The sequence below is a fragment of the Chiloscyllium plagiosum genome, unplaced genomic scaffold, assembly GCF_037043375.1.
Source record: "Chiloscyllium plagiosum isolate Xiang-an unplaced genomic scaffold, Cpla_swu_hap1 HiC_scaffold_23, whole genome shotgun sequence".
In the NCBI taxonomy this organism is placed as follows: domain Eukaryota; kingdom Metazoa; phylum Chordata; class Chondrichthyes; order Orectolobiformes; family Hemiscylliidae; genus Chiloscyllium; species Chiloscyllium plagiosum.
Window position 1 is genome coordinate 21,253,815 of NW_028270161.1, and position 24,208 is coordinate 21,278,022.

Below are 24,208 nucleotides of genomic sequence, written 5' to 3' on the forward strand. Positions count from 1 at the left end.
TATATTTAATTTTGGGAATTCAATTAATTAGGAAATGTACCAAGTCTTTATCCTTAACTCAGATTGTTTTATAAAATATGCTGTGATTGCAAGATTTCTATGCTCGGGATTTAAAACTGGGATGAAGATTACAAGGGGGTGTTGAAAGGATCTAAATTGGCTACAGTCCTGTTAGGCAATGGTAGAGGCAAAATGATCAGCTAGCTTTTTGCCCTTAAGAGAAATGTAAGGTTTGTGGAGGTCATCTGAAAAAAGGACTAAGCTTGGTTTATGATCCTGAAGTCAAATAGTTTATTGACATTCACTATGCAATAATGCTGTCATCAATTTTTTTTATATGAGCTGTTAGATTTTGTTTTTGTACCTCAGGGAGTCAAGTTTGGAATTTCTGCTTTTTATATATTTGTTCACTGCTTTCAACCAGTACTGAGAGGTTTCCACTCAACTGTTAAACCTGAATGGATATGACCTGTTCCTACTGTAAAGACTTCTGAGTTTGTGTATAAAGTTCAATATCAGAAGCATAAAGAACTTGAAATATATCCTGTTATAGGCAAGTGATTTTTAATTCATTCTTGAGATGTGGGCACCACTGATGACACCTCCCTCCCCTTCCTGGACCTCTCCATCTCCATTAGTGACGACCGACTTGACACTGACATTTTTTACAAACCCACCGACTCCCACAGCTACCTGGATTACACCTCTTCCCACCCTATCTCTTGCAAAAATGCCATCCCGTATTCCCAATTCGTCCGCCTCCGCCGTATCTGCTCCAAGGAGGACCAGTTCCACCATAGAACACACCAGATGGCCTCCTTCTTTAGAGACCGCAATTTCCCTTCCCACATGGTTAAAGATGCCCTCCAACGCATCTCGTCCACATCCCGCACCTCCGCCCTCAGACCCCACCCCTCCAACCGTAACAAGGACAGAATGCCCCTGATGCTCACCTTCCACCCTACAAACCTCCGCATAAACCAAATCATCCGCCGACATTTCCGCCACCTCCAAACAGACCCCATCACCAGGGATATATTTCCCTCCCCACCCCTTTCCGCATTCCGCAAAGACCGTTCCCTCCGTGACTACCTGGTCAGGTCCACGCCCCCCTACAACCCACCCTCCCATCCTGGCACTTTCCTCTGCCACCGCAGGAACTGTAAAACCTGTGCCCACACCTCCTCCCTCACCTCCATCCAAGGCCCTAAAGGAGCCTTCCACATCCATCAAAGTTATACCTGCACATCCACTAATATCATTTATTGTATCCGTTGCTCCCGATGCGGTCTCCTCTACATTGGGGAGACTGGGCGCCTCCTAGCAGAGCGCTTAAGGGAACATCTCCGAGACACCCGCACCAATCAACCAAACCGCCCCGTGGCCCAACATTTCAACTCCCCCTCCCACTCTGTCGAGGACATGGAGGTCCTGGGCCTCCTTCACCGCCGCTCCCTCACCACCAGACGCCTGGAGGAAGAACGCCTCATCTTCCGCCTCGGAACACTTCAACCCCAGGGCATCAATGTGGACTTCAACAGCTTCCTCATTTCCCCTTCCCCCACCTCATCCTAGTTTCAAACCTCCAGCTCCACACTGTCCCCTTGACCTGTCTGGACTTGTCCGACCTGCCTAGCTCCTTTTCCACCTATCCACTCCACCCTCTTCTTCCTGACCTATCACCTTCATCTCCTCCCCCACTCACCGATTGTACTCTATGCTACTTTCTCCCCACCCCCACCCTCCTCTAGCTTATCTCTCCACGCTTCAGGCTCTCTGCCTTTATTCCTGATGAAGGGCTTTTGCCCGAAACGTCGATTTTGCTGCTCGTCGGATGCTGCCTGAATTGCTGTGCTCTTCCAGCACCACTAATCCAGAGATGATAGTTATTACTGCCCATCTGTAGTTGGTCCCTGAGACATTGGTGATCAGCTGCCTTCTTGAGTCCATGTGGTTGAGGTGCTTCCAGCATGCTGTTAAGTAGGCATTTCAAAGATTTTGATCCAGTGACAATCCTGCAACAAAAATGTTTAAATGTAAAATATAGGATTAGGAGGAGGCCATTTAGCCCCTCAAACCTGTTCCACCATTCAATGAGATCATGGCTGATCTGCTACTTAACTCCACATTCCTGTCTTTGCATAATTTTTTTTTGCTAAATATGTATCTATCAAACTGATCAGATGTACCCTAGAACTCTATGGGAAGCAATTGCTGGACCCCTTTCTGAGAAATTTGAATCATTGATAGCCACAGGTGAGGTGCTGGAGGATTAGAGGTTGGCTAATATGGTGCCACTGTTTAAGAAGGGTGGTAAGGAAAAACCAGGGAACTATAGACCAATGAGTCTGACATCAGTGGGCAAGTTATTGGAGGGAATCCTGAAGAACAGGATTTACATGTATTTGGAAAGACAAGGACTGCTTAGGTATAGTCAACATGGCTTTGTGCGTGGGAAATCATGTCTCACTAACTTGAGTTTTTTGAAAAAGTAACAAAGAGGATTGATGAGGGCAGAGCGGTGGACAGATCTATATGGACTTCAAGGCACTTGACAAGATTCCTCATGGGAGACTGGTTAGCAAGATTAGATCACATTGAATACAGTGAGAACTAACCACTTGGATACAGAACTGGCTTGATGGCAGAAGACAGAGGGTGGTGGTGGAGGGTGCTTTTCAGACTGGAGGCCTTTGACCAGTGGACTGCCACAAGGATCAGTGCTGGGTCCACTGCTTTTCATCATTTATGTAAATGATTTGGATGTGAACATAGGAGGTATGGTTAGTAAATTTGCAGATGGCACCAAAACTGGAGGTGTAATGGACAATGAAGAAGATTACCTCAGAGTACAATGTGACCAAAATTAGAATAGGCCAATGGGCCAAGGAGTGGAAGATATACCTTAATTTAAATAAATGAGGTGCTGCATTTTGGAAAGGGCAGGACTTAAACACTTAATGGTAGGGTCCTGGGGGGTAGTGCAGAATACAGAGACCCTGGAGTTTGGGTTCATAGTTCCTTGAAAGTGGACTCCCAGGTTGACAGAATAGTGAAGAAGGCGTTTGGTATGCTTGCCTTTATTGGTCAGTGTATTGAGAATAGGAGTTGGGAGGACATATTGTGGCTATACAGGACATTGGTTAGGCCACTTTTGGAATAGTGCATGCAATTCTGATCTCCCTCCTAAAGGGAGGATGTTGTGAACTTGAAAGGGTGCAGAAAAGATTTACAAGGATGTTGCCAGAGTTAGAGAGTTTGATCTATAGGGAGATGCTGAATAGGCTGGGGCTGTGGAGAATCGAAGGCTGAGAGATGACCTTATGGAGGTTTATAAAATCATGAGAGGCACAGAAAGGGTGAATAGTCAAGGCATTTTCCCCAAAACTAGAGGGCATAGGTTTAAAGCGGAAGGGAAAAGATTTAACAGGGACCTAAGGGGCATCATTTTCATGCAGAGGGTGGTCCATGGTTGGGGCAACAGCTATGTTAACATTTGGGATTGGATTGGATAGCTGAATTACATTGAGGTGTTGAAGGGATAGAATCATAGTATCATAGAATTGTAAGCACAGAAGGAGATTGTTGGCCTTCTGTGCCTGTATTAGCTCTTTGGCAGAGCAATTCAAAGTGTCTCATTCCCTGTTATTTCTTCTTTGTCCTACAATTCTCAGACATATCACAAATGCGCAATGGAAATTAAAATGGCTGCTACCATATCCAGATTGGATTTATCGTAGGATTCTCTGGGAAGCCAGGGAGGAGACTGCAGAGCCTTTGACTTTGATCTTTATGTCATCAATGTCTACAGGGATAGTGCCAGAAGACTGGAGGATGGCAAATGTTGTCCCCTTGTTCAAGAAGGTGAGTAGAGACAATCCTGGTATTGATAGACCAGTGAGCCTTACTTTGGTTGGATAAAGTGTTGGGAAAGGTTATAAGAGATAGGATTTATAATCATCTAGAGAGAAATAAGTTGATTAGGGATAGTCAACACGATTTTGTGAAGATTAGGTCGTGCTCACAAACCTTATTGAAATCTTTGAGAAGGTGACCAAACAGGTGGATGAGGGTAAAGCGCTTGATGTGGTGTATATGGATTTCGGTAAGGCATTTGATAAGGTTCTCCACTTCCTCTGGCAGTCCATTCCACACGTGCACCACCCTCTGCATGAACAAGTTACCCGATAGATCTCTTTTATATCTTTCCCCTCTCACTCTAAACCTATGCCCTCTAGTTCTAGACTCCCCCATGCCAGGAAAAAGACTGTCTATTTAGCCTATCCAAGCCCTCATGTTTTTGTAAACCTCTAATAAGGTCACTCCTCAGCCTCCGCGCTCCAGGGAAAATAGCCCCAGCCTATTCAACCTCTTCCCTGTAGCTCAAATCCTCCAACCCTAGCAACATCCTTGTAAATCCTTTCTGAACCCTTTCAAGTTTCACAACATCTTTCTGATAGGAAGGAGACCAAAATTACATGTAATATTCCAAAAGTGGCCTAACCAATGTCCTGTACAGCTGCAACATGACCTCCCAACTCCTGTACTCAATACTCTGACCAAAAAAAGGAAAGCATACCAAATGCCTTCTTCACTATCCTATCTACCTGCGACTACTTTCACGGAGCTATGAACCTGCACTCCAAAGTCTCTTTGTTCAGCAACACTCCCTAGGACCTTACCATTAAGTGTATAAGTCCTGCTAAGATTTGCTTTCCCAAAATGCAGTACCTCACATTTATATAAATTAAAGTCTTTCGGCTGTGGGAGGAAACCGGGGCACCCTTGAGGAAACCCACACAGAGAAAGTGGAATGGGAATAATGTATAAACTCCACACAGATGTCACCTGAGGCTACAATCGAATCTGGGACCCTGGCCCTGTGAGGCAGCAGTGCTAACCACTGATCCACCCTAAATTGCTGCCCTTTATCTCTCACGGAAGGGGCTCCATATTTGTGCAAAGTGAGGCTGTTAAGGACAATAGCATTAAACAAACACCCACACAGTTGAAGGACGTTTGTTATCACAAAATCCTTACCTCTTGCATTGACTTAACAAGGAGAAGCCAAGGGGCATTGTTTACCTTTGAGGCACTCCATCCCCTCAGAAGATGAGGCAAGCACCATTGTACACCGACAGGGATCACGTAAGACAACCAGGCATCCAGCGGTTATCATCTCAGGGCATTCCAGAGGCACCCTGACACACCACCCTGCCTCTCCCAGGGACCCATCAAGTGAGGCTGAGGAGGGTGTGCCTACACAAATATAGGAAAACCTTAGCACGCCAGAACCCTCTTGGTTCCAGATTAGAGTGGTGCTGGAAAAGCACAATAAGTCAGGCAGCATCCGAGGAGCAGGAAAATCGATGTTTCTGGCAAAAGCCCTTCATCAGGAAAGCCCTTCAGCTTTTGCCCAAAATGTCAATATTCCTGCTCCTCGGATGCTGCCTGACCTGCTGTGCTTTTCCAGCACTACCCTAATCTAAACTCTGATTTCCAGCATCTGCAGTGCTCACTTTTGCCTAGCCCTCTTGGTTCCAGGCCACCAGATGATGCCAGTTAAATTCTCCTCAGATAAGGCGTGAAAACCTATCAGCAGGCTTCCTTAAGCTCAGCTCTGTGCACCCTTAGACATGCTGATAGGAAAAGAAAGATTAAAGAACATTACAGTTTTTGAGGCTGTCATTCATGGCTGTCCTCTGGGAGGAAAGCAGCAATTTAAAGTAGATGATTGGATTTTGGAAGTCAATCAGCATAGTTCAACCTCTCTATCTCAGTGATAGATAAATGTTTCTAGCAAACAAAATTTCAGTCCCACACGTGCAACTCCATGTAATCATGCATAACTCCACATTGTGCTCTGGGCATTGGTGCAAAGGGAACAAGTTAATTTACAACTTATGCCAGCATAATGTAGCTTAATGTTTTAAATTATAAACTAAGCATTCTCTCGAGACCAGGAATGTCTCTGCATTAATACTATCAGATTTCCTTCTTATTTCTCTGAAAAGAGAGATGGCAAATCCATCTCCCTCTTCTCTCAGTCCATCTCCCCCTCATCGGTTATTGATCTAGGTTGTTCTAAGTGAAGCAAATAATCACTAATCTAATGTCCCTGTTGAGCAAGTATTGCAGTACTGCTCCTGAGTAGTTCAGGCAACAGAAGCACATCTTTGGAAGACCAATTATTTGTTCACTGATGATCCTAGTGAGATTATGGTTAGCATTGTAGAACTGTTTAGTATCAGTCTGATGTTTGCATACTGGGGCCATTATCTATGTCTTCTGGGGGTACCACTTGTCACTAATGGAACCGCCCTAGAAATGATGCATGGGACGGGGTGGGGGCAGTATCATATCAGGACATGGGCTCACATTTTGTTTGTTACTCGTGGCACATGGACATCAGGCCCTTGCCAGGCATACAATCCGCTCAACGTGGGGATCTGCATCCTCCATGATGCGTGACCAAGACCCTGCCTAACGGTTTTTGGCACTTTAGGTGGACTATACCTTGATGCACTACCTGCCACATTCAATATAGAGAAAAATTAAAAGTCTGGATGATGGTTTGCTCGCTGAGTTGGAAGGCTCGTTTTCAGATGTTTCATCACCATACTAGGTAACATATTCAGTGAGCGTCAAAATGAAGCACTTGTGGTGTAGCTCGCTTTCTATTTATATGTTTGAGTTTCCTAGGGTTGGTGATGTCATTTCCTGTGGTGGCATCATTTTCTATGGTGATGTCATTTCCTGTTCTTTTTCTCAGGGGGTGGTAAATGCGAGTCTGTCATGAAATTTTGCCTTTGTGTACTGGGCATTCAAAATTAACAATGTAAACATAAAATAAATACTGTTATTGATTTTTTCCCCCACTTTTCCGTAATCTTCACACACTTACAACATAGTATTTAGAATTTTGTTTTTCATGCTTTTGCTTCACAAATTAGGCAATAACTTTTTTGAGACAAAGTACTGAAGCTATTTACTACCCTATCTGTCTAAGACGTCTCTACTGCAGCTTGGAAGATCAAAGGTTTATCTTTATCAATTTTAAATTTGAAAAGCTACACTCCCCAATACTAACAGAAACTGGAAAGGTCAGGATAATTCAAAGAGCAGCGAAGATGTTGGGAAAGTTGTCTGAGAATGTATTTAAAAGTGACCTTCATCACATCTTGAGGTGTCAGATGTCTTGGAAGTCATCATAAAAAAGCTTTCATGCACAAATCACTGCATTTTGAATTTCCATGTTGAATTGTCAATTCTAGCTTCAAGCAATGTTCTAATATGTTTTGAAGTCTTCTTTAACAAATCGTACACATTGTTGAGGAAATTAAACATTGAAGCAAGTCACTGTATCTGCTCAAATTCTTCTTTAACCAAGTGGATTCCAGTATCTCGGACTGAAAAATAAAAATTTAGTTTGAATTTTTGTTTTGGAACCTGAACTGATTTATCTTTTCCCTCAAATGTAAGCTATTGCCTCATTCTCCAAATATGTGTTTGTTCTAGTTCGAAGTCTGTTGGTAGCTCAAATTCCTCAGCAATCTCCCAAATGTATACTATTTATTTTCAAATGTTTAATCACTCCTGCATTTCTGCAGAAACTTCTCAATCTGGTTGAGCTGTTGCATAGTAGAATGAATGGAGTCCTTTACCTGAAGTTTCTTACTAATAAGGTTGACCTCAAACGAGATATCATACCACAAAATGAGTGAAACTACAAATTTGAACTTGCAAAGGCGAGAGAAGCAGAAGAGCTTACACGCACTGTATTACCAGATGGTCCTTTTAGGATAGTATCATCAGAAATTTCAATTTGTACATCATAGAAATTCCAATCTCGTAACAAAAAGAGACTTGAAGGCAACAATTCAACTCTCCCGTCTTGTTTAAATAAATGTTATGTGGGCAGAAAGATTCCCAATGCATGTTGAACTTAAAAAAAGCACAAACATGTGTGATATCAGTTTAGAGAAACTATTTGCCTCCAAACAATATCTGACGCTGTCACTAACCATATGACCTTCAGCTGTTCTCTTGCCTCCCACAACATGATCTCTGTCATCCACACCTACCGTCCATCAGCATCTACATTCAAGGCATCATTAGTTGCCATGTCTAGCAGATGCCACCACCATATTCCGCTGCCCTCTCTTGTCAGCCTTTCGCAGGGGCTGCTCCCTCCTGCACACCTTGGTCTACTCCTCCTCCATTCCCAACACCTCCCCACAGCCACTGTGCCTTTCCATGCAATTGGAGAAGGTGTAACACCAGCCTGTTTACTTCTTCCCTCCTCACTATCCAAGGCTTCAGAAACACCTTCCAGGTGAAGCAGCAATTTATCTGCACTTCACTTAATCTCGTCTACTGTGTTCACTGCTCCATTACTGTGCTCTCCTCTACTGGGCGACCACTTAGTGGAACACGTACATTCTTCAGTAAAAATGAACTTGAGCTTCCAGTTGCCTGCCACTTCCCAACACACCACTGTGTTCCTTGGCCAACATCTCTGATTCCGGCTTTCCTGCAATGCTGGAGTGTAGTCAGCGCACTTGGGAATCCTGCAGCCTTCTGGACTTAATAACGAGTTCAACAATTTTAGAGCCTGACTCTTTTGTCCATGTCCTTACTCAACCCCCACACACCAGGTCTTGTCATCACATGGATTGCTGCCTTAAACAGTCTATTGTCAGCCACTAATGGTCCCCATTCATAATATTGATTCTCCCAGGCTGACCTATACCTATTCAATTGTGTTCATCTCTCTTTCTCTCTCTCTCTGTCTCTCTCTCTCTCTCTCTCTCTCTCTCTCTCAGGCTTTCATCCTCATCCATTGGTTACCCCACCCCATCCCACACTTCCATCTTTAGCAAATATATTAATCTTTCCCTGGCTATAATCAGTTTTGAAGAAGGGTCACTGGATGCAAACATTAACTCTGTTTTAACTCCACAGATGCTGCCCAACCTATTAAGTTTTTCTGACAATTTCTGTTTTTATTTCTGATTTCCAGCATCCACAGTTCTTTACGTAGTTTTGTTACCTTTTTTACTTGGACATGCAACTGCAATTTGTCTTCTCCATTCTATTTTTGGCCCAGAAGGAAACAAAACAGTAAAACTTGCAAATACCACACACTGGTCTGACCTGTTTTGTATATCTTATAGAAGTGCTCTAGTACAACCAGTACATTTGATGCTCTGAACTACCACCATCTTGAAGTAAGTTGTCTTCATTTTGATTTGGAGGAGCCGGTGTTAGACTAGGGTGGACCACCTGATGAAGAAGCAGTGTTTCAAAAGCTAGTGCTTTCAAATAAATCTGTTGGACTATAACCTAGCGTTGTGTGATTTTTAACTTTAGCCTTCATTTTGATTTTTTTAAACTCAGTTGTGAAATGTGGGTGTTGTTGGCTGGCCAGTATTTATTTCCTGACCCTAGCTGCCCTTGAGAAGGTGGTGGTGAGCTGTCTTCTTGAACTGCTGCAGTCCATGTGCTGTCATTTGACCCAGAATGCCGTGAAGGAGGGAATTCCATTTTTAACCAAGCAACAATGAATGTATGGCGATATATTTCCAAATTAGGATGGTGGATGTCTTGGAGTGGAGCTTGCAAGTGGTGGTGTTCCCATGAATTTGCTGACCTTGTCCTTCTAGACAGAAATAGTCATGGATTTGGAAAGTAACACCTAAGGATCTTTGGTGAATTTCTGCATTTTGTAGATAGCACACACTGCTGCTACTGAGCATTTGTGATGGAGGGAGTGGATGCTGTTGAATGTGGTGCCAAGCAACTGGGCTTGTCCCGGATGATGTCAAGCTTCTTGGAATTGCATCCATCCAGTCAAGTGGATAACTCTATCTTGAAGTGAGCTTGATGTGCACTGCTTCTAATTTGGTGTTTGTCAAATCGAAGATATTTGCAGAAGGAATCATTTCGCTTTGCCGGTCCTTTTACCTGTTCAACTTTTACAAGTACAGTATTTGATACTTTTATTTAAAAGAGGTAACATAATAGTATACCTTTTTAAATAGAAAAAAAAGCCTCTTCAGGCAACTTGTAAAAACATTAAAGTCTAGTGGACTAATCAACAATCTAGTTTGATTAGATTAGATTCCCTACATTATGAAACAGGCCCTTCAGCCCAACAAGTCCACATCGACCCTCCAAAGAGTAACCCACCCAGACCCATTCCCCCTGACTAATGCACCTAACACTATGGGCAATTTAGCACGGCCAATTCACCTGACCTGCCATTTTTGGACTATGGGAGGAAACCAACGCACCTGGAGGAAACCCACGCAGACACGGGGAGAACGTGCAAACTCCACACAGGAGACGGGAATCGAACCCGGCGTGTGAGGCAGCAGTGTTTGCCTAAATGATCAGACTGGCCCTATCCATAACTGATTTTTCCTTTTCTGATGTCACCATGTGCAAGATATTTGCAACCTTGATCTTTCAATGGTGTAGCAATGAGCACAATCTGACTCTTGGTGTCCTTCATTATCGTCCTTGATAAATCCTACAATCTAGGAATCTACAGCCTGTATAATGGTTTCATTTCCAGATTGTTAACTTGCATATAAAAAGCCTGTGAATGTTTCTCTACAGCTGAATGAGGAACCTCTCGCACCTTCAACACTACTGGTGATGTTTAGGTGCCTTGCTCATCAAAGATTAATGAATGACAGGACATGGTTGGGATGTTTGTGTTCAGAATTGTTGGAGTTGGTTCATCTGTACTCTGCAGTGAATACTTTCCTTCAGTGCTAAAGCCCTTAACAGTGCTGGCACAATAGTATTTTCCACTTTCTGTTTCAATTGCCTCAATTACCCTTGGTTGTTTATACATGTTCAAATAAATGGTTCCCTTCTCTGAGAGACTTTTATTTGAAACTCATTTTGGAGAAAGACGTTGCTTGTAAATTTTTCTTTTGAGTAATTCACCTGCACCCTCCCCTGCTAGAAAACTGTGGATGGCCAAAACACAAGTTTCTTGTTTTTGGCCAACGTGATTGTGTCTGTAAAAGCAATTCCAGTGGACTGGACTGTTAATGATCATTCACTGCATGCTGAGGAATGCAAAAGACATTCCTGACCCTGAAGGTCAGGAAATGTCAGCCCACCTGGAAGAATCTGAGAATTTAGTTGAACCATTGGGAAACGGAATTGTTGCCTCCCAGCCATTTGACCTCCTTGGCTGCCCTTCTAAAAACTCTAGGTGGACCTGGAAGAGCCTGCCCACTAAGTCAATGTACTCGAGGATTAATACCGAATGAGTGTCCTGGAAGAGTAAACTGAGCTAATGTATTGGGGAGGTAAAATTGATTCAGTGCACTTGGAGGAGTAATACTGAGGTTACACTCCAATCGATATCCTGGAAGAGTAACACTGAGTGAGTGAATTTGTGGAGTAACATTGAGTCAGTGTATGGGCAGAGGTACACCAAGTTAGTGTACTGGAAGAAAAACCCCAAGTGAGTATACTCCAAGAGTCCATCAGAGAGGCCATAAGATGGACACAGTAACAGAGGTAGGCCATTCAATCCATCTAGTCTGCTCCACCGTTCAATGAGATCATGGCTGATTTGATAATCCTTAATTCCACTTTCCTGCCTTTTTCCCATTACCCTTGATTCCATTATTAATTACAAATCTATCTCAGCTTTGAATATACTTAACTCAACGACACAGCCACTACAAGTTGAGGATTCCATAAATTCACTTCCCTGAGAAAAGAAATTTCTCCTCATTTCTGTCTTAAATTGGCAAAACCTTATTCTGAGATTATGTCCTCTTTTATAGCATAGAACAATACAGCACAGGAAGGGGCCCTTTGGCCTACAATGTTGTGCCAAACATGATACCAAATTAAACTAATCTCTCTGTCTGTCCTTGGTCCATATCCTTCCATTCCTTGCATATTCACGTGTTTATCTAATTCCATTCCTTGTATATTCGTGTGCTTACCTAAAAGTCTCTTCAATGCCCCTATCACATTTGCCGCCACTATCACCCTGGCAGTATGTTCCAGACTCCTATTACTCTCTGTGTAAAATAACTTGCCCATTATATCTCCTTTGATCTTTGCCTCTCTCACCTTAAAGCCATGCCCCCTAGTATTAGACATTTCAACTCACGGAGGAAGATCCTGAACCGTCAACTCTATTTAAGCATCTCATAATTTTACTTACTTCTATCAAGTCTCCACTTAGCCTCTGCTGCTCCAGGGAAAACAACCTGAGTTTTTCTAGCCTCTCCTTATGTTGTAGACTCTCCAACCAGGGAACACAATCTTGCAATATCTACCCTGTTAAGGTCCCTAAGAACCTTGTATGTTTGAACAATGTTCCCTCTCATTCTTCCAAACTCCAATGAGTATCGTCCCAACTTACTCAACGTTTCCTCATAAAATAGTCCCTCCATATCCGGGGTCAGGCTAGTGAATCACCTTTGGAGCACCTCCAACGGCAGTAGCTTTTTTTCCCCTAGATAAGGAAGAGAGTTTTCTTAGATAAGATAAGGGAGTTTAGCTATGCTCAATGTAATCGGCAAGTCAGATCAAAACAAACATTGATAATTCCAGCCGCATTGTAGCACACAATAAATATGTGAAATACATGACAATGGAAAGGAAGACGTACACCTGTTCTGAAATGTAATCAGCTGATAGAGGGCTATATTTTCACTTCTCACACCTACTTGTAAGATGTGTAGGCTTTCATACAGACTGCATGTAACTAAATGTTTGAAACACAAGATTTTAGCATGGGTCATAAATAGCAAGATGAAAAAAGGGGAGAAGTATTAGATTGTCCCAATCTGTAAGGATTCTCCGAGTTTTCTCTGTTCAGCTATTATGCTGCTGTTCATTGCACACTCACATGTAGCTACATTGCTCCCAGGGGTACGGGTAGAAGCACTAAAGGGAATAGTTGACATGAGTTTGTGTTTGTGTGTTTGTCAAAGGGGCGGGACTTGCAGGAACAACATTGTTTCGCTTGAGTGTCCAATCCTCTTTAACAATGTGACGTCTGGCACTGTCAGAATAAGGCTAATCTAGAGCTGTAGGGCTGGGCTACAGAACAAAAATACTCTCTAATGTACACCAGCTGAGAACAGAAGAGACGAGAGAAAGGGAAAGGAGAGAGAGTAATCATCCATTGTCATAAATTTACAATCAAAATAATGTATATTCAAATATTTTACTACATTTCATTTAGAAAGCATCTATTTTTCTAAGAGATTTTTAAAATAATTGTACCAATTTAGAAGTTGTTGCTGTTTTATATAGACCCTAGGGCAGTGTGAAGAAAATTTACATTTGCTGAACTGTTTCAAGAATATCTCTTGGTGTTTTGTTGATCCTGAATGGTGAGCTTACGGTGGTAGGATGTCTGGGCAGTATTCAGTTTGATTCCCTCAACACCATCTGCCTTCCCCGGTGAACTGTACACTTCGACACTTGGAAGGTTCTGAAAGTTATTTTCCTGAGAGAAGGGAAATGGACAGGCAGTGTTACGGTGGATTTAGTGACTCGGAGCATGACTTTTATCGGATTGATTACCGGACAATTGTGGGAGAAATGGACCCAACTCAGCCTCGAGGTGATCAGTTCTCCCCAAGTATGTCCCACCATGGGCATGGACATGAGACAGCAGCACAGCGATATACTGCCACCAGAATTCAAGCTGGCTATGCACCTGAAAGGTAAGGTAGGGTAAGGGGGAGGAAGGGTGGAGGCTCTAAATGTTTTACGAAATACAATTCATAATATCAGTAGAATCTGAATAAGAGCTTAAAGAACTTGAGGTACTGACAAAAATTAAGTACCATTTGGAGGGGTTTGGTGGAAAGGGTTGCAAGAGTCAGCATTTTTTAACTCCAAGGCCACTAATGCCAATTGGATTGCACACATGACCTAACCGTTATCAGATAATTCAACACAAATCTGGAACGGAGCCCTCCCAGCCTGTATTACATGAGGTGCTTGCAGCTTTACTGCTGGTGCCATCAGTTCAGCAAAGTCCACTCATTTAGGGACAATCTCCCTTCATCTCCCAGAATGTAACTGTCTCTGTCTCTGTCAAAGAGAAAGGAAAAAGATCGAGAGATTATTGAGTCTTGAAGGACAGTGATTTAAAAATCAGTTCAAATCTACTTATCTGCTATTATTTGCTCTGTTTTAAGATTACTTTATGTCATTATAAATAAACATTGTTGCAATAAATATGACCCCTCTCTTAATAATTAGTCAGTGGTGTACTTGTAAAGTACAGCAATGTAAGTTCCCAGTTATATGAGAAAATAAAGTAATTACTATTGTAAAATTAGATTTCCTATATTGTGAGAATCTGACTTTGTTACTATGTAGGCAGTTTGCACTAAATTAACAAGTAAGTTACCTAAAAGAATAACTTCTCATATTATGCAGTAATGACTGCATCCAATATTTATTAATTAAGAGGGCTGTTATTGAGCTTTCGTTCAATAGGATTGGAAATACATCACTGCTGCCTCATGTATGTAAGTAAGTACCTAAATGCCTGTCTTGCTATTTGAAGTCACAGCACAGAAGCATTGTCAGCAGACATTTCTCCGTCTTTTATATTTACTGCTTCAGTAACACATGATTACAAAGTAATTTGTATGATCCTGAGATTCAGGTACCAAAGGTCCAATGAACCTCAAGCCAATCAGGCAGTGATGGTGTAATAAGGGGGCCTTTCACTGGAATCAGGTCCTTGGGGGAAAATGTCCTGCTGAGCAAGAGGTGTCAGTGAACTGGAGCCAATGTAGCTCTCATGTTCATTAACACTGCTTTGGAGGCCATAGTTGCTGCCCAAAGGGCATGACTCTGAGATCAGGTCAGGTCACAGGTAAGTAATGTGCAGAGGAGTTGAGTTTTACAAGGTGGGAGTTGTGGGAGACAAGACAGGGTTTCAGTAGCAAGGGCAGGAATGGCTGTTAGCAAGCTTTCCTATGTTCAGTCCTCAATCTAATTGAGTTTGATAAAGGGACCCCACACCAGAAAGTGGTAGGGCAATCCCTGTGTCAGCATTATGAGGTAATTAAATTGTCAAAGATGAAATAGTGGTAGCTTTCCAGAAAAAAAAACTTTTAAGTAAAACGTATGAATGACACATATCAGTCCAACTTATCTTTAAACTTCTAAATGGGGTCTACTGACTGATACATTCATTTCCAAATATTACATTTTAATGATGTTTTTTCCCTCTGGGTTGTCAGATAGGTAGAATGAATATTATGGGGAATTTTAATCTACTTACAAATTGGAAAAATCAGAAGAGAAAATGAAATGCCCAGATGAGCATGTCATAGAATTATTTTCAGAATAGTTTCTTAGAACAGCATGTTATAGAGCCAATCAGAGAGTATTTTATATTAGACCTGGTATTATGCAACAAAATAACTGCGGTCAAACATGGCTGTGTTATTGCACTGATCCTCCTCTCCACCTTCTTTGCCACAACAATATCCCAGGTCCAAGAAGCTTCCCACTGGAGTTAGGAAACTGCTCAAATTGTTGTCTCCAGTCCAGAAACAAGACCACTCCAAACTCTGCTTTCAAGTTGCAGTGTGCAGATGATGCTTCTGTGTGTAAACACTCAGACGCTAAACACTAACCTATTATCTCTGCACTCACAGAGGCAGAGCAGAGAATGGACAAGGGTCCTCCACCAGCCTACTACTGCCACACAATACTGACAGTTGACTATCAAGATCTACGGCAAGCCACTGAACAATGTGGATTAATTTCCATATCTTGGCAACCTCTTCTCAGTGAGGGCAGGTGTCAACAATGAAAATTTAACATTGCTCCAGTGTGCAGCACAGCCTTTGACCATCTAAGGAATTGAAGGTTTGATGACAAAGGTCTTAAACCTGACACCAAACTCATGGTTTGCAAGCTCGCCGTGGTCGCCTGTCCTTCCATGTGTGTCAGAGACATGGACAATATGCAGCAGATACCTCAAATCCATGTGGTCACCAGTGGTACCTTTACAAAATCTTGCAAATCCAGTGGCAGGAGAGGTATACAATATCAATGTTCTGTCTGAGGCCAACATCTCGAGTACTGGGGGACTCTATGATCAATCAGCTGCATTGCATGTAGCATATTGTCTACATCCCTAATACTAAACTGGAGTAGAAAGATTCACTGGCCATCTCAAGCATCTCTGACAGGCCCAGGTGGAGGCCAAGTGTAAACAGAGGAAGGAGTATTCCACCTCATCAAACACCACCTGCCCTGCCTGTGATGGGATGTGCCAATCTAATATTGAATTGTTTCGTCACTACAGGATCCACAGCACTGCTGTGGGAGAAAGTTATCCTCATTCCCAAGAAAATATGTCACCATAGTAACTAGCCTTAATACAAGTTGAGTTTTTAAAAATTATTCATTCATTCACAGGATGAGGGCATCGCTGGCTAGGCCAGCATTTCTTATCCATCCCTAACTGCATTTGGGATGTTAAACATCAACCACATTGCCTGGATGTAGTCACATGTAGAATGTAAGGATGGCATTTTCCTTCCCGAAAGGACATTAATGAACCAGATGGACTTTTAGACAATCATCAATGCATTCTTAATTCCAGATTTTTATATAGAGTTCAAACTCTACCATCTGCCAAGGTGGGATTTGAACTTTGTCCCGAGAACATTACCTGGGCCTTTGGATTAAGAGTCCAGTGATAATACCACTAGGCTGTTGCGTCCCCATTTATTTGTGTCGGTCATTGGGATGTTCATTAGCTGGGCCTAATGAACCTGCTCTGAAAATCAGGAATGCAAAGGTTGGTATCAACATCTTAATTGTCTGACATCGGCAATTGCAGGCCAGAATGAAAATTGAACTTGAGGCTTCTATGCTCAGTACCACACTAGGTGGTTCATTTGTGATCAGAATCTCTCTCTCTCTCGAGACAGCTGGTTATTGAGGACTCCAGCCTGATGAATACCCTTTAGTTGTCCTTCAGGCAAGGTGGGAGATGAGAGTCGCTTGCCAAGAATCTCTGCTAAATTCTTTCAGAAATGGGTGGGACTAGAGTGAAATTTGGATGTCAAATCATTGTGTAAACATAAATAATGTTGCAGGAAATATTTCCAGGAAGTTTTACCAAATCAGTAATTACAAACTGATTTGACAACAAAATAACAAATATGAAGTTTTCCCTCTGTAAGATCATGTAGGGACCTGGCTGAGATTAATTACAAATGCCTTGAAAGAAAAGCTAATTTTGTTTGGTTTAATTATTGTCTATTTTACATCTCTCCTGACTTTTACTTACCATGGAAGTCAATGGAATTAAAAATTTGGAGCAGTTTATAACTTAGGGGTCTTGCAATCTTCAGACCATTTCAGAATGCAAAACAAACACACTAATGGCATGAAGTTGCCCAGCTAAGCATGAGCCATGTCCAGGAGTTGCTTGGAAACTGCACTACAATTGTTGTCTCATTTCCTGGAGAGGCGATGATGGCCCGAAATATTCCATTATCTCTGTAGATTAAAGTAGAGCTGCTCATTGCTTGGGGCAATTTGCAACCAACACCCATTTGCACACAGTTAAAAATCACACAACACCAGGTTATAGTCCAACAGGTTTAATTGGAAGCACACTAGCTTTCAGAGCAACGCTCCTTCATCAGGTGATAGTGACTATCACCTGATGAAGGAGCGTCGCTCCGAAAGCTAGTGTGCTTCTAATTAAACCTGTTGGACTATGACCTGGTGTTGTGTGATTTTTAACTTTTTACACCCCAGTCCAACACTGGCATCTCCAAACCACTTGCACACAGCTTTCAGTATTCCTGCTGCTTGATCTCTTTTCCTGGGCTGTCTGTTAGTTGGATATTTACCAAAATAAGGTTAGGTAATTCCTTCACTTGGATGCTCTCCTCTAAGATAACAATCCCAAAGGAATTCAGTGGGTGGTAGAGTAATCCCAGCTTCCAACCAGTTAGGGAAAAGCAGCACTTAAGTGGAATTATTTAGTAGAATACTGATCACACAACCTTTTTCACACATAGATATGAGAACAGGAAGAGACCACTGAGCCTATACTGTGTGCCACCATTGAATTAATTCATGGTTGATTTATATGGAGGAGAAAGTGAGGTCTGCAGATGCTGGAGATCAAAGTTGAAACTTTATTGCTGGAACAGCACAGCAGGTCAGGCAGCATCCAGGGAACAGGAGATTCGACGTTTCGGGCACAGGCCCTTCTTCAGGAATATCTCTCAACTCCATTTACCCACCTTTGCTCTACAGAACATAGAACAGTACAACACAGTAACAGACCCTTTGGCCCATCACATCTGCACTGAGCATGTATCCCCCAAAAATCAATTGATCCTAATGTTGAAAGCTTCATTGAATCTCAGTATGTCCTTACAATATAGGTACACCCACATTGTTGTTTGGGTGGAAATTCCACAATTTGACACTTAAACAGTCAGGAAACAGAGATGGTTTGGTTCGCAACCTTGAGCAGAAAATACATTTGCTGGACCTTGGAGTGAACTCATACCATATGGACATGCTGAGATTCAATGAAGCTTTAAAAATTAGGATCAATTGATTTTTGTGGGGCATAGAACTAAGGTGGATAAATGGAGTTGAGATATAGATCAACTATGATTTGCCCAATGTAAGATACTCCATAACGTAGTGTCACCTGTAAAACTAGGATTATACAATACTCTAAACCATTGACATATAAGGTATCAGGGTGAGGCCACCACAGAGTTCTATTGCAAACATTGCTTTTCATGTCCTGCCAGTTGGAGAAGTCTCTCTTCACTTGCTGTCTTCTAAATCTCATGTGCTTGATCTCCACACAATTATCCATTATAGTACAATAGTGCGGAGCAAACCTATCTCTGTCTATGGGAATCACAGAATCCCTACAATGTGGAAACAGACCATTTGGCCCATTGCATCTACACAGACCCTCCAAAGAGCATACCAACAGACCCACCCATACCCTATCCCTGTAACCCTGCTTTTCCACCTGTGGCAGAATCACAGGTACAGGCAAAGTAGTCCACTTGATTGGCAGTCTGCCCAACATCTTTAACATTCATCCCTGATGCATAGGGGTAGCAGTGTGTGTTGTATAAGACATCGGTATCTGAAAGTCTGAATACGGAGGAGTGCCTTAAGTACCACTCACCAAGATGATGTCAAATGGATTTTTAGGTAGAATAGTTTCTGATATTGAAGAGGTAAGATCTATATACTAGTCGCCTCATAGTCTCTGTAGTAATGGCTATCATAACAATGTAACCTGTATCTAGTAACTAACTTGTAAGAAACTAGTTCGACATTTAGTCATTTAGTTCGACAAAGAAGTAGTTTACCTCTACCTCTAGATGAAGGAGTCCCTGTAGATTCCTACATTCAAAGGGGATGATGGCAGCAAACCTACCCCATGATGATGTGTAGAGTTGAGCTAAATGCATGTACAACAGTGTATACCATATACAAGATACACTGTAGCAACAGATCAATGCTCCTTTGTCAGCATCTTCCAAACTGCAACCTCTAACATCTGGAAGGACAAGGTTAGCAAATGCATGAAAACACCACGAACTGCAAGTTTTGTCCAAGCTACAATCATCCTGACATGAAACCGTGTAATTATCCTTGGATCAAAATCCTGTAACTCCCTTCCTAATAGCATGCCCTGCTAGTGTGTGTGTGTGTTTGTGTTGGGGAGAGGAATACAAGTACACATTCAGATCACATCACTATACAGGGAAGTCATAGGCAGATTTTGGAGCTACGACTTGGAGGCTGAAATTTATCCTATGTATGCTTAGTTGATGTTAATTGTAAATAGGATAAATGGTTTCATAGCAGCATTCAAGAGATTGCTGTCATTCACTTAGAGTCACAGAGATATATAGCATAGAAACAGACTCTTTGGTCCAACTCATCCATGCTGACTAGATATTCTAAATAAATCTAGTCCCATTTGCCAGCATTTGGCCCATAGCCTTCTGAACACTCCCTATTCATAAACACATCCAGATGCCTTTTGAATGTTGTAATTGTACCAGATTCCACCACTTCCTTTGACAGCTCATTCCAAACACACACCACCATCTACGTGAAAAAGTTACCCCTCAGGTCCCTTTTTAATCTTTGCCCTCTCATCGTAAACCTATGCCCTCTAGTTTTGGACTCCTCCACCCTGGGGAAAAGACCTTGCCTATTTACTCTATCCTTGCTCTCTATGATTTTATAGTCACCCCACAGCTTCCGATTCTTTAGGCAAAATAGCCCCAATCTATTCAGACTCTCCCTTTAGCTCAAACCCTGACAACATGCAAGTCTTTTCTGAACCCTTTCAAGTTTCACAATAATCTTCCTATAGCAGGGAGACAGAATTGCACGCAGTATTCCAATATTTGCTTAACTGATGTCCTGTACAGCAGCAACATGACCTCCCAATTCCTATACTCAACGCACTGACCAATAAAGGCAAGCTTACCAAATGCCTTCTTCACTATCCTATCTACCTGGGATTCCACTTTCAAGGAACAATGAACCTGCACTCCAAGGTCTCTTTATTCAGCAATACTCCATAGATCTTACCATTAAGTGTATAAGTCCTGCCCTAATTTGTCTTTCAAAATACAGCACCTTCCATTTATCTAAATTAAAGTCCATCTGCCACTCCTCACCCCATTAGCCTATCTGATCAAGATCCTATTGTACTCTGAGGTAATCTTTGCTGTCCACTATACCACCAAGTTTGGTGTCTTCTGCAAACTTACTAATCATACCTCCTGTGTTTGAGGCAATTCTTGTTAGAGGTACATGTTACATCACTATTATTGATCAGTGTACTCCTACAATTATTTCTCTTGCTGCTCCAAGTTCAATATCCTGTGTCGTTACCTCCATCCCCAATGCATTACAATAATCTCCTACTTCTAACCTTTTTCATTCTCAGGGCCTGAGAACTGTGAAACTCTTTCCCTGCCTCAGCCTTGCCTTCTTCACTAATGCACCAACTTTGATGTCATCTAATCATTACTTCCTGAAGTTAAACATTACTATTGAATTTTCCATGAGATTTAGTCAGTTACCTTACGCAAAAGACAAGGATGATGGTCATCCAGGTGATGGTAAATGTCAGTGATTCATCTCAGAAACAGAGATGTGACCCCCCTTACACTTTCATGATTAATAGTTACTGTTCCTGTTACTAACGTGTATTGCTATAGAATGTCTGTTGCTATGGAATTCTTCACTGTAGCAAATGACACCAATGTCAAGCAAGCAAAAAATAGCAGATGTGGAGTTGCAATTGAATTGAAAACCATGATCTAATGAAAAGCTTGTGTTCAAATGCTAAACCTAACTGGTAGCAATTGTTGACTCCTTTTTTGCAGTTCCAGAAACACACTTGAAGAATTCCGCTCTTAGCTCTGGTCTTCTGAATTCTGTCCTGGATAAACTCTGGGTTTAGTGTGGTTCTATCAACTAACTCTAACAGAGATTAACATTCTGGTTTGGCTCTCCCAGCTGAGTCCTGGGAAAATGATGTTTTTAGCGTACCTCTTTGGCTGTAGTTGAATTCAACTCTCCAAATTAAAATGCAAATCAAACCAAATTGAAATATGACTGAGGGTAGCAGGTCACATTTAGAGCAGGGATTCTCATGATTGATTGTAGCTTTAGTTTTGGAAGAGGGGGTAAGATTGGAAAACTGTTTCACCACTTAATGCAGGTTGGTGCAATGGTATGATTCCTCTTCTCACAATTGCAAGGATCGAAGTTGCAAAACTGAATGTTGTCAATAGGAAATGAACATCATCTGTTTTAATTGTATTTTGCATCATTATACTTTTACTGACTCAAAATTCTCCAAAGAAATTGTTACTCAGGTGTGGCCCTTTCCTGTAATAGCTCACTGTCAGCAAAGAGTTATTTGTTAGTTCAGTAAAATGCAAATCAGCCAAATGCATTTTTAATAAAGGATTGAGATGAATTCTGATCTATAAAGCTCTTCCAGTTCCATTCATTCTTTGTGGCTTTTTATTTCATAATTGTTGATTTTTTTAACATTCAAGTTCTGATCATTGTAAATACTACATGTGCTGATGTGTTGTTCTTTCACTTTGGATTGTGAAAAACATTTAAGTTCTTTTTTAAAACTAACCTGTTTGAACGAATTTGACAAACCTTCAGGGCAGGTGTGAGGTGAATCCAGACAAAAGTACACTACTACAGCACCACAAGAACCCCAAGTATTTAAAATTCACTGCATTGTCTGAACATTGAGTGTGTTGTGTTGCATGTCGTAGCCCTGGTTCATTGTGTCACCTTGCACTAATTTAAGTCAATCGATTGTATATTTTTATCTTAAATATTTTGAACACAAGTTAGTTCTTTTACGGAAATTACTAAGTATGAGGCAGGCTTAGTGGATCACCAATGCTTATATGCAATATTTTTTATCAAACAATTTAATTTGAATTTAATTTGTCTCATTTGCTCTCCATACCTAAATCACTTTGCAAATCCTTTAATGCATGCCTGACTCATCTGCTTTTTGTTTTTATTTTTATTATCAGTTAACGTGATGACTGTATAGTTAATTCCAGTATCCAGGTCATATTTGTAGATTAAGAAATTAAGGGCATAAGTGCTGACCTCTTTGTGGAGTAACGCCAACTGGTACCTAGCAGGACGTTACACCTATCAACATTACTTTATTTTCCCCAATCTTAACCAAATTGTTGTCAAAATGTACCTTTCAACAGAACATTGCACTTTAAAAATACTTCATTTATTTTTTCTGTCAATCAGCGTCAGATTATCTGAACATTAACACATTGCTATGACCTTAGCTGTATAAATTGACAGCCATGTTTCCTACATTACAACAATGACTACACTTTTAAACAGTACTTAATTTACTATAAAATGTCTTGTGATACCTCAAGGTCATGAAAGCCATTTTATAGATGTAAGTAATTATTTCCTTCACTTCTCTTCTTTCTCTTCCTCTCTTTCTTCCTTTTTCACCTTTTGTCTTTGACAAGTTTACTTGTCTTTCTTTGACACAGGAATGATGGAATAACTCATTTATTTGCCAGTGTTTGGAGTACCAGACCTCAACTAAAGCTGAGGAATAGAGTAGTAGTTATAATTCTTGGAATTATTCAAGCCAAAATTGGATGCTGTATTGTTAGGAAGAATCATAAGATCCTGGCGATAAGATGGGCCAGATGACCTTCCTCACCTGTAATGAACTTGTGATTATACAATGTAATACATTGTACCTTAAATGCTTTGGGATCCTTTTAACAAAGCACACGTATTACTATTTTATTTGTCCTGTTCCTTCATTTTGTGACTATATTTTTCACATATGTTTTTGCAAACTTATCATTATTACTTTAAATGCTCCACTTCATCTCAGCAAAGAGTTAATGAGCAATATAACATGATTAGTGTGCCTCTTCTTTTGACGTTTGCCACTTTGAAAGCATATTTGAAATTGTCTGGTTCTTGCCTAATGCTGATTCACAGTGATTTTATTGATAGTCTGGCCACCAGTCCCTTGAGCGTCCACTATTTTATTTTAGTTTCTGCGGAGTTAGCTACAGCTCCTTAGTTTGTGTACATGATAAAACATTAGGAGGATGGCAACATGTTGGATCTTGTATTAGGACAAACAGGGCAGCAGCTGCCTTCTTGAGTTGCTTTCCAACAACCTGACTGTCCATCTGTCTTTAAATACTTTTTATCTGTTCCTCTGTTTATTGCCCGATCACCTTCCAGCTACCTCTCGGCATTCACTTTTTGCCATGTTTCCATCTTTCTTCATGTTTCTGACTGTTTCTTCCTACACTCATCTATTTTTGTGTTTGTTTTTTTTTCAATGTTTTAAAACTTTTACTTTGTTTCTATGTTTTTCTATTTGACCTTTGTCTTTCTTTACAACCTACCTGGCTCTCTTTTATCCTCTTTCTATCTCATTTATTTGGGTTTGGTTCATTGGGCTGGAAGCAACAGTAACAGCCCCTTCCTCAGTGTGCGCAACTTAGCATCAGATGATATCAGCTCCATTAGTTAAAACCAACATTTTACGATGTGCATATTAATAAATCCTTGTGTGAGATTTGATTTGATTTGATTTGATTTA

General features: G+C 41.3%; 1 protein-coding gene and 1 long non-coding RNA gene across 6 annotated transcripts in view; one reads left to right on the forward strand and one right to left on the reverse strand.

Annotated features, from left to right (window-relative positions):
* Nucleotides 1–1,774: 1,774 nt before the first annotated feature.
* LOC148145832 (uncharacterized) lies at nucleotides 1,775–13,701 on the reverse strand. Its single transcript, XR_015761085.1, has 3 exons — nucleotides 13,334–13,701; nucleotides 12,407–12,499; nucleotides 1,775–2,015 (listed from the first exon to the last, which is right to left on the reverse strand). It is a non-coding gene; the product is annotated as an uncharacterized LOC148145832 (long non-coding RNA).
* Nucleotides 13,516–24,208, forward strand: part of impdh1a (IMP (inosine 5'-monophosphate) dehydrogenase 1a) — a 42,533-nt gene continuing 31,840 nt past the window's right edge. For 4 of the 5 annotated variants that reach the window (XM_087999449.1, XM_087999448.1, XM_087999450.1 and 1 more), the window contains exon 1: nucleotides 13,516–13,721. In XM_087999449.1, the coding sequence (XP_087855575.1) occupies nucleotides 13,516–13,721 (206 nt within the window). The remainder of the gene's footprint in view (nucleotides 13,722–24,208) is intronic. The other variant, XM_087999452.1, reaches the window with a different exon arrangement.